Source organism: Battus philenor, unplaced genomic scaffold, assembly GCF_028537555.1.
Source record: "Battus philenor isolate CCGP_79_NKW_IND1 unplaced genomic scaffold, ilBatPhil1.0.hap1 SCAF_4, whole genome shotgun sequence".
NCBI lineage: Eukaryota > Metazoa > Arthropoda > Insecta > Lepidoptera > Papilionidae > Battus > Battus philenor.
This window is the reverse complement of record NW_027181704.1, coordinates 10,796,664-10,808,595: the sequence shown is the minus strand read 5'-3', so window position 1 is coordinate 10,808,595 and position 11,932 is coordinate 10,796,664. Positions and strand designations below refer to the sequence as shown.

The window sequence follows — 11,932 nt, the reverse complement described above, 5'->3', positions numbered from 1 at the left end:
TGCAACTGTAGCATTGTACGGGTGCATGATTGCGGAAAAGCCTGCTGTAACGATTATTTCGTATCTTCGTCTTGATAATCGATTATTTCATCGCAAAAGGCCAGACTTCTGGGCGGTGCTGTTTGTAATGATTACCTACCACCAACACGTTAGCGTTTAATATTCCCTTAAGTGCAGTTTCAGTTTGATATATCTCTCGGTAAACTGAGATGCTATTAGCAAATTTCGCATCGTACTAATGACCACCAAAGCTTGAATTACTCACCCGGGTATATACCAATTGTAGGTTATTAGCCAGAAGCGTGTATGACACGATTATTTTGCGGAAATTTCAACCTCGAATTACTTTCCGTTACGGTCAAGACATTGTATTCAACTAATATTTATGCTGTTATTATTTTAGATTTCGCTTAAAACTTTTTATACTAAATAGGTTATTTAAAACAAATAGAGAGTAGCAAGCTTTAGAAAGTTTCGCCAAGCAATGAATTACCATATTAATAGCTTGGACAGCATTGTGAAATTTTATTTTTATTCAAGATTATTAGTCTGTGTTGTCATTAGTTCTGAAAAAAGTTTTCATTATTACTTTCAAATAGTTTCATTCTAAAGTAATTCTAACCCAGAATGAATAAGAACGAATCTTCTATGTAGTTGAGCAGACGTTGAGACCGCCGGTGTGGCTGTTTTTTGATTATGCATTCATTAGAGCGAAACGTCTGAAATTATGGTTGTTTCCTTGATATAGATTACATTAACTGAAATATTATATGTAAAGAATTACTAGTTATAGTTTTTTCATAACACATGCTCTTAAGTTATTCTATTATGTTTGTAGTTTATAAAACATTAATGCCAAAGTATTTAGAAGAAATTTACAGATAAAACTTGGTTATAAACGATAACATGGTAATTTTTCATTCGTATAAATTAATAAAAATAGAGCAATGATCACTGATTAATAAACATTAAAAATATCTATCCCAACATTAAGGGGAGATTGATGAGAGATTTGAAATTTGTATTATTGCCGAGATTTGCATACAAATGTTCAAGCACCTTATAGAAATATTAAATGAAAACTAATAAAGCGACACAATGTTGAAATAAATGCCAAATGATTTAAATATTTCGATTTCTTAATAACAACTCGACATCGATATCATCATTACTGTCAACACATTTGACAGCTGTATAGAAATATAGAATTGATAAAATCAGTATGATTGTAAACATTATTAAATTTAAATTTAGTAATGGTGCGGGGCGTGTTGTGAAAGGTCAGTTATAGCACAATACGTCGCTTATCGACTATAGATACGTAATTTCTTCCGTTTATTGATAAGTAACAATATTGACTGTCACTCAGCACCTGGCCAGGTCGACGAACTCGGTGCGGTCAAAAATTTTCATTTCCGAAGCCTTTATGTTGGCAATGTAATTAATGATTTTCATTTAAGATATAGGTATTTTAAGTTTCCAATAATAAGTAAAAGTACTAAACAAAGCTAAAAGATTTTTAATTTGCTACTTCAAAGTACATTTTTGACAATTCAAATATGATTTTAAATTTAAAGGAGGTTATTATAAAACAAGACAAAACGTGAAAACGTCGTAAATAAATAACACTAATTTCCCAAATCGTAAGCCATGACTTAATACAAAAGCCGAACGGAGTCCCAACTGCCCGTCAAACAAGTATAAATGGTGGTCGAGTGTGTGCGCAGGCTCGATATATCACGTTGGTACACTTTTTGTGTCGACCGTCCGTTCTCTCGATAATTTTTATGCGGTTCAATTCCAGCCGAGCCGGTGGCGGTATCGAGCCTAATTATTTGAATAGTTCGACGCTGCATCCCTTTGAATGGAGCCGATAACGTCTGTGACTAGGCAACCGAAAACACTTTTACTTAAATTAATACGTTAACATAAAGCTAACGAATAAGAATATAATATAAATTTTCGCATAAGCTAGACAATACAAAATATAATGCAAAAGGAAAACATCTCAAAATTAAAATAATTTTTAAGTCGGGTAATAAAATCAATCTATAATAGTAGAGCACAGGTAAATAAAAACTTGTCTTGGTTTAAACGTCTATTTAAATTATAAGCTTCGTTTAAATTGAAATTTCATAATTTTATGAATGAGAAATTGATAATTCCATGAAATGAGAAGTTGCTGTCCGAAATACTGGCCGGAATTCCAGCATCTTTAAGCCAGATTAATTCGATAATATTGTGAGGTAACAACCCGAGCTAAGTTTCCAAACAATCTCTCAAACTTAGTTACGTAAACGAAGTTTAGCATCGACATGCCCACGGAATCTGTACATAAGGGAATCGTGTAGATCCAGAGTAAAAAAAAAGTCAGAATGCATTAACACAAGTAGCCTCGTAGGTATACTTGTAGTATAGTGCAGTGATATTACACTAAAGTCAAAATACCACTTTGCTACTCAGGAGTACCTACAAAAAACCAATTTACAGTATTAAAGATAAATATTTGGGTCACACAATAAAATAAGGTTTTAAGACCGCTGTCATCTGAACAACGAAATGTGACGACTGCCCTCCGAGGGGATAACTGACGAAGTTATTCGAGATATTTAAGTAAATGGTTTACCTGCTACCGTGGTCCAATTCATTAAGGGCCATTAATGAGTTTTATAGTTCGCTGAGAATTTCTGAACCATTCAAAACTGTCTGATTGATTACTTACCCTATATATAATAGCTTACGAACTCGTTCCATTATTATATTTTATAAATGTGTACATACAGTGTAATACTAATTTAATTTACAAAATATGCTTTTTTATAAATATTGACAAAAAAATTAGAGATATTATATAAGCAAATAGTGAGCGGTGTAGTAGCCCAGTGTTAGATGACCGAGACTTGGGATCGAAAGTCTCAGGTACGATTCCCGGTTCATTCCGCTATCGTATTAAATTCACACTTTTTGCAATAATTACATTGGTAGCAGCAGTAACTTCCCAAAGATATATGGGGGAGGCCTACGACTTACACTGGGTATATATGCGCCGAAACGACAATGTTGAAACATAATGCGCGATTTAAAAAAATAAATACTTATACAGTACCTTATAATAAAGCGTGCAAATATTTAAACTTGATCGATATTCGAAAATAGCCACATGTTGCCTTTATACATTCAGATTTAGGTCAAACATTGACGGCAACAGTACACTCCCTGTCAAGGACAACGGCCGCCAAAAACACGCCGAAGTAAAGTTAAAATGAATAAATAGCAAGTTTCGTTTTAATCACAGTTGCAACCACCATAAATTTTATGAATATTTAGCTTTTTTTAATATCTAACCAATTTCTTTTGATTCCTTGTTTAATTCACATCAATCATTAATATATTTAATAAATATTAAAAAATCAAAACGGACTTATTGAAATATTAAAAACAGATTTCGGATAATCTTAAGTTATAACAAGAAAAATACCTTAATGGCAATAATAAAAGTAAAAAAAAAAAAACAATCAGCTATTGGTAGAGGCGCGGAGGCAGCTGCGTCGCAAAGCGCGCGCGACTGTCGCGTGCCCCGTAAACTCACGAGCCGAGCCGAGTGTTCACGAGCGTACGTACGCCGGCCACCTTGAATACAATTCTGTAATCTTTTTTTATATTCCAAAAAACAATACGTCAAACATATTTCTAATTATGACATTTACTCAAAAACAAACTCTATATTTTCTCATTACATTAAAAACTAATAAATTGACTAAGGAATTTTCTCTTTCATTTTTACAATCGACTTACAAAATGTATGTACTAGGTGTTTGGTTATCGATGTAAAAGATTCAAAGGGGTGAATGTATCGCATTTGTCACCAAAAAGATTTTACACCTATTTCTAATGACCTTCTATACAGTGATCACTATAAATTACAATAATTTATTTTTTTCGATTGCAATGCGTCGAGCGAATAACTTCTGGCAGTGCAGTCTACAGGGACAGATATTGAACAATAATTATTAGTATAGTAATTATGTAGTAATTCCAATTACGAAAAAGCTATTTGTTATTATATTATAAGTACGTTATTTATTGTTTCTGAAAGCATTAATTTATATAGTGTACCACATATTAATTGACATATATAACTATATATGTCAATTAAAGAATTATTTGTCAAAGTATTTTTTACTTTTTTTCATTCACTAGTTATTAATTACTTACAACTTTCCGTTGGTTTAAATTTTCAGTTGGTTTAACTTTCCATTGTAGTAAATTGTGATAAAATATTTTGTAATAGCACTTTCAATTAATTGAAGTAATGTGTCATTGAATACGATTCATTGCTAGTAACCGGACGAGTAAAAACGTCAGTAACAACGCGTAGCAACCGATGATAATAGGTCTCTTAATGAGGTGGATGCTGACGACGAAACTATTCGCGAATTCACAGGTGTGCCCCACGTTTCCGTCGCATCTAGTCTATCCCGTTTCGTTGCTCCAACAACGAGTTCAAACAATTAATAACCCCGACGGAAATATCCACCCATAATGGCGCAAGCTTCCCTTCTATTATCAAAAATTACTATTGCAATTTGATGTCGATGGGCGGGCATTGCAACGTGATCACATTGCAACTTTGATTGTCTTTTTCAAATTAAATGTTTCGGAGATATTTCAAATATGTTATTATTTATACTTTATGCAGTAACCAGATATTAGACACGTGTACATTTAAAATTTATTTTTATGGATTTCATTGTGTACACAATTTTATATTTTTGATTCCTTATAAATTATCGCATGACATAGGTTTTACGTATTTGATACTTGATCAAATTGCTACTATAAACAAAATAATTTTATGAACTTATTGAATATGAAAATTTGTGGTAAATACCAGACAAATGTGCAGTATTTTTCTGATATTGCACCTTATAAATTCGACTTTGTTCTTGTGCTCATATTCACTTAAATCATTAGCTAATTGTGATCAACATACATTAGCAATTATTTAATTTTTATCAACTTTACACCGATGTCAACATAGAATATAATAACGATGTCGTATAAGTAAGTAAGCAGGTATATTTATTAAACATATTTGTTTTTAATAATTTAGTAATGGAATTCCATTTCTTTTAACTATTTTAATGCTATTATTACATTTAAAACTTTAATGTTATGGGAAAATTAAAATACATTTTCAAAGGTTTGATACATCATTATGTATTACAAAAGATGGATGGCATTGCTTTAATTGAAGCTACGTTCTGACTTTTGATGCTTTCAAAGTTCATTTTGCTATATTAGTGATATGGATACGATATTATTTTATTAATATTTTATGGGATACAAGAAATCAAGTATTTTTTATCGATAACAACATTTATTTCGATCTCCACTAATGTAAATTAGTGACGCAGCCCTTGATAAAACGCACTTAGTAATCTTCCAAAAATGCTCTTTCAATTTTTATTTAACAAGATGATAGAAATCATTGTAGCGATGAAATTTCACTTTAGGTTACAAAATTACCTAAGATTGCATGGTATGAGATAATAAGTTGGGTGATCTATATATATATATGTACTTATAAGAGATGTCCACCCATGTGCTGATACAACACGATATCTCTCAAACTATAAGGTTTAGTTATTAATTTGGTTGGATTTTTCTTTTCGCCAGGTAAAGATGAGCTACGAATGCAAGAATAGAAAAGAAGAAATATAGAATTTTCAGATTTTACGAAGTTCCACCAGAGTTTAATTTTGAGAGGTACAACTAACTAAAATATAACTGGTTATTTATATGTTGTATACTATCTACAGAAATTATACTGAAATTAAAATTTTTTTTGAAATATTTAAGCTTTATTTTCTATTTTTTCATATAACGAGATTCTTAAATTTCTGTCATATAAAATAGAACAAATAGATTATATAGCGAGCTTTAATATATATTTTTTAAATTAATGTTTATTATTATTTTTTATAAATAGTTCAACCTCATATAATATTTTAAAATTGTAATTTTATATAAAATAGGAAAAGTCATGTAGCTTAACGAGGAAATAAAACATTTCATAAATATAACTTTTTTATTTACAGAAATAGCATAATCAAATGATTAAGATAGTATTTCTGTTATTTCAAAACAGTGTGATATAACATCTAAAATTATTAGGAATCTTTCTTAGGGTACTAAATAAATTTATGTACAAGTCTTTGTCTCAACACTATTAGCTTACGTCAGAAACAGTGTAAAACATTATTCTCCAAAAGCTAAAGTTATTTAATTGATACGTAAAGCAAATGTCTAACTGCAACATTTGAAACAATATAAAAACTCTTAAACTATTGACTAGAAAACGCTTATAAATAATATAAAAAACTAATTCCTATCGGAAGTACATTTAAGTAAGGCTACATTAAGGCACAGCGTTGTTTTGAGTGTTGCAGTACTGCTAAATGCTTATGTGGAACATTAAATGATCAGCTCAGTCTTGGTAATGTTATTCCATTGATGTATGAAATGCAATCATGGGTATTCGGTCGTGTTCAGTCGCTCGGCGGAATGCATCGATGTGGTCGTTATAGTCCACTATTATCCCCTCTCATTAGGAATATACTGATTGCGCTTAATTAGAGGTTCTCTCCGAGTCCCTTGCGCTCCATCGCTTGGGTCCTACTTGAGGCGAATACTCGTTTTTTCACAATCGAGAAGCCGCTTACTGGCCGCACTTTGATCTCTTTATATCTCGAAATCTATGAACAAAATAAAATCATAAGTATTTGTAAAAAAACAACGTTTTAAGTATGACGCTGCGATTCCCATGATAACACGTAAGTCAACAGATGCCTGTTCGTAACTTAGCAAATATTGTAACACGTGTGCCTGCTCTCACAGTCCCCTCTATTTCCTCTTAAAACATCATCTTCCGGTATAATAAATTAATAGATGGCTCTATTTTTTGCGAGTTCCAATTTTGTTTTTTTTTTTTTTAAATGTGGCTATTTGTTTTTGCGAATCGAGCGAGTACCATATGGCACATAGCGTCGACAGCCCTTATTGACCGGATGCGTAGTGGTGATTTAAAACATCAATGAAAGGACGAAACTGCGCTAAAACCTGTTCCCACTCGAGACGAATCAGAGCAATCTCATATGACCACTTGTTATTAGAATACGCAACTTTTTATCTGTAATTTCGCTCACTACATGCGGGGTGAACCACAAGATTGTTAGAAATAATTGCCGTTCGAATGTATGGAATAGAGAATTTAATGCGGGTTCTATCTTATTTCATTCATTGATTATTTAAACTGCAAAATTTTATGCTTCAAAAAAAGTCTACCAGGCTATCCGTAACGCCGATTTTTTGAAAGACGACATGTTTTAAGATCCATCTTTTGTCAAAGACGAGCTTTTGTGCAAAGGCAATTTTAACAATGGGCAGATAAAGTCTATGCGACGGTACAATGCGCGTTCATAATAGTATATGTTTACTTTTTTGCTCAGAATATTAAGGATCCAAGTCGCTATAGAAATTGTGTAATATAAAAACGTAGACCTGACCCGGTAGGTACCGAACATAAAGCCAAAGAAAACCAAAATTTTTATAACCGAGACGTCTCGAAGTTACAATGGGCTTTTTATTTCATATTTCTTATTTATTATATTATTCTTCATGAATTAATTCTGAATACTGAATCCCTATGACCTAACCTTGAAAACATTTCACAGTCGAATAAAACTAACGTGTCAACAAAGATTTGAAGGAACTCTAAACCAATATGATAAAAATTTGAGGTATTATCAGTTCTGAAGCTTATGTCAACACATTTCAAGGTTACGTACTATAATACTTTAGATTAAATTATTATTATTATAGTTCATAATGACTGTTTTAAAATAAAATTTGCTACTGTCAAAATTTAAATAAAAAAATTTACGAACCTTTTATCATTGTTGTTGCCACCATGATATGACATCAAGAAGCTCCTCGTCTTCGGGACTCATGGGTTCATATGAATCATATGCATCGTGACAATTTGGCCCGACAGAACTTTCTGATCCCAGTGATGGGGCAGGCGAATGAGATTCTTCAGAAGAAGGTGGCGTTTGAGGTCCATTTGAAGTTAGGCGAACTCCAATTTGATTATCTGAGCAACCTTCCTCATTTTCTTCTAATAACCTTTTTAAGCTCTTGATATATTCTACGGCTAGACGCAAGGTATCCACCTTGCTGAGTTTTCGTGAAGTCCCCCTTCCTCCGGCAAGAGCCGCTGTTACAGCGGTAGGGATATGCTGTCGTAGTGCAGCAAATCCGTTATTAACTTGCTTTACTCTGTTTCTTTCACGTGCGTTTCGTCGAGCCACTGAAGCAGGCTGAGTGGGATAAGGCTGATGGATATAAGACTTCTTCTTACAGCCAGTGTTTACTGGTGCTGGAGCCAGTCGTCTCGGTGCAGGTGCTTGAAGTTGCGTAAGCTTCTGATTGACACCGAGATTTTGATAAGCGTGTATCGCCGCCATGGGCATCGCGTAAACCTGTCGTGAGTAGGTCAAGTGAAGCGCACGTGTGCGTGCCGCGGAGGTTGCCGGTGGATTGGCGGAGGTGGCGTGCACCCCCGACACTAAGTAGCGCGGCGCGGCGGCGGTGGGGCGCGTGCCCGGCGCGCGCGCACGCACGGGCCGCCGCATCGACCCCTCCTCCCCTTGCACCCCCTCAGCCCGCCACCGCCCAACGCCACTGCTCCGCTACTAGTTGCGCGCCGATCAAAATACGCTGGCGCTTATTATGCCATAGAGCGAACTGAGCTCGCGCCGCTATTGTTGCACGTTGTTGCGCATAATTATCCCGTCCTTTGCCTTGTACGGAGGACAAGATCTGCCCGCTCCGTCTATTTAGAAGTCGTTAGGCCAAATAGACGTAGTAAACGGAACCTCGATGATACTGCATTATAAGCGTTTTACAGCAGGCTTCGGTAAATAAGCCTCTAAAATTATCTGTAACTGCCTAAAGGCTTTACTTTGAAAGCTTCTTGGATAAATACAAATTTCCATCTTTTATGTAAGTTGGATCTTAATTTATGTATAAAGTAATTAATAACTATCCTCCGCCCGCTTCGCAAACTTAATAAACGTAAACCCGTTAGAGTTTTGTTAATTGCAAAAGGAATGCGCCTACTGAATTTCTAGTCTCTAAGTCTTATGGTTTCAGAGAGATCGCGACAAGTTAGTATATACCTAGAACTCTTTCTCTTAAAGCTTACTCCTATTTTAAATTTTCAATTAACTGAAAATAGGCGAAGTGAACACTGTGAAATATGTTATATTAATTTACATTTTCTACTAGAATGTAACAATCCAATATCTTCTGGCAGTAAAATATAATAATAAACAATAATTGATTTAAATTTGTAGTTATACGAATTTGTAAATCGCTTGTGCTTACTATATTATCCTTTCGTTGTTTATTATTTCTTAAATCATTGTTTTATAAGGGATGGCAAATAATAATTGATAACAAATGAGCTATACATTCACTCTCATACAGCTTTTGCGCCTGTAACCAATTATTTTGATGATTGATATATAATAAAGGCGGCGGTAGCAGCGTAACAATCCTTTCACTCTATATTTCAGGCGATATTACATCAATTTGACGACTAAGTGTCAAAAAAACAAACGTGACAAATAAGGCACGTTTATGAAATTATAAGTAATAAGGAACTAAAAGTTAAAAAAAAATTAATCTTTAATCTACATAGATATAGTTTATTATGACGTCGCGTAAATAATTTCAAAGGTATAGGCAGCAGATTTCTCGGCAACGGGTGTCGTAATCGGTTCTATCAAAATCGTCTGATTTCGAGCTTATACACTGCTCGTCTCTGCGCCTAATGGCAGCCTCGCCGCAAGGCAGGTGCGTGTGGCGCATCACCTAACCTAGGCGACGGACGCAGTATTTTTATTTGCAGATTAATTAAAGTGTTGGATTATCGGATAGAGGAGACGTCGTACAGTTTGATAAGATGCCTATGTAATTTTGTATTTAGATTCGTTTGCGTAGGATAATAATTAATTCGATTACTTATCGTTTAGCGTTGCGGGCAGTACGAAACTACCAGTTTTAAAAGCGGTATTTTTAAAGCGCAACGAAATAAAAGCGTGCTCCCTTTGCGGAGCTTTGGGCATCAGGTTGGGCGCAGGTGTGACATTCGTGTGCGGCACAGTTCTCGATGTATTTTGTCCCACTTCTCGAAATTACTACAACCGAACAACGAAACTTAATTTCAATAAATATTCTTAATGAAATAGCTCATTAGCAATTTACTAATGGACAGTTTCAGTTACGTTATCGCTCTGCGCTTTCTATTAAAACGTTTTTGGAACTATTAAAATTTTGCGCTTGGATTAAAGGTTCGTTATGTAAAACAAAAGAAATTTTAACATTTATAAGTATTTTTTGTCTATCTATATACATTTAAGAGATTTCCTCTTAAGTGCGATACTTCTGGAATCATAAGGCTGAGAGACTTTTATTTAGATTTGACAAATATTTCTTTAACCAAGTAGAGGTTCAGCTAAAAATTAATTTTACAAAATTTCACCTGCAAGCAGGTGGAATTGGTCCTTCATTGTGTTTGCGAATCCGCGAAGAACAGAAAGTAAATAATAAAACGAATTGTTTATTAATGAAAGGAATTCAGGGATTTTTGTGTTAACTTAATACACAAAATTGATTAATTTGTCTTACTTTTTCAACAGGTACTAATTTAAACAAAAAAATCATAGTAATTAGAAGAAACTTATGACACTAAATATCAATCAATATATGCCAATGAATAAATGTTCGTCACTATTTGTTGAGCGTACCCTTTAATTTCTATCAATTTTATTTCACTTCTCACTAAAATATACTACGATTATAACAATTTAATCGTATCGTTTTAGAAGAGGTCGTAAAAATAATTAAAAAGATATGTGATGAGATGATGATAATGAGTGATGTGTGCAAATGTGGTGAGACGCAATCACAATTATTCTATCAGTACGAAGGAAATTAGTGTGAAAAGAGCTTTTATATCTAAATACTACACTTAAAAACGGCAGTGCTTGTCGGACTACGTTCCTGGCTTTCACGCTTAAGTTTTCTTCTACGCGTAAATATCGCACTACAAAAAAATAAGTTAATTAAACGTATTTGTACAATCGCTAACGACGTACTAGAAATAAATATGTTGTAATTTTAAACAAACATTAATAATAAAAAAGAATTGTTATTAATTTGTAAATAAAATTCTTTAATACTTACATCGGTCATTGTTATGATGTAATTGTATACAGATGGTAGAGAAAGAAGAACCTCGCCCTCTCACGTGCATCTCTCTAACATTTGAGATTTGTACGCTACCCTCGACTCGGTGCACCTCGAGTCCAAAAAGCTGTGCTTGCTGTTCCTCACGGAGACGCAGATGAAATGTTTGGGCAGACACCGCTCGCCTCAGATATACACAGGATAGTTACCCTGGTATATCTTGGAGCAATATTATTAACCTCGCGCCGATGTCTGCGTTTTTGTCAGAGATGACATTCGCATAATGCGTCTCAGAGAGAGTGGATTCTTCTGGATTCTTCGCCCTTTGAATACAGGTTCACACCAGTATAGTGAAAATTTGAAATGTAGAAATTTGTAGACATCGAGATTGCACCAATATCTCAGTGAGTCAGTCGATGTGGCTCAGCGACGGTCGTCGTTCGACTCAATTAGTTCTTCTGCGGGAATTGGCCCACCAAAAGGAATTGCTGTGAAAACTGACCGTGCTGGGAGAGAAACGTTCTAGTTAGCGATTACATAAAGTTTAACCCAACTAGTCCAGGAAGTTACTAGGATTAAGGATATTGAAAGCCACACAGCCAATTGCTCCAACCAT

At 34.2% G+C, this 11,932-nt stretch overlaps 1 protein-coding gene across 1 annotated transcript; it reads right to left on the bottom strand.

Annotated features, from left to right (window-relative positions):
* Nucleotides 1–6,206: 6,206 nt before the first annotated feature.
* On the bottom strand, nucleotides 6,207–8,585 carry LOC137928782 (achaete-scute complex protein T3-like). The gene is made up of 2 exons (XM_068771751.1): nucleotides 7,950–8,585; nucleotides 6,207–6,758 (listed from the first exon to the last, which is right to left on the bottom strand). The coding sequence occupies exon 1, from the start codon at nucleotides 8,532–8,534 to the stop codon at nucleotides 7,956–7,958; it is 579 nt and encodes a 192-aa protein (XP_068627852.1). The 5' UTR covers nucleotides 8,535–8,585; the 3' UTR covers nucleotides 6,207–6,758; nucleotides 7,950–7,955.
* Nucleotides 8,586–11,932: the final 3,347 nt, after the last annotated feature.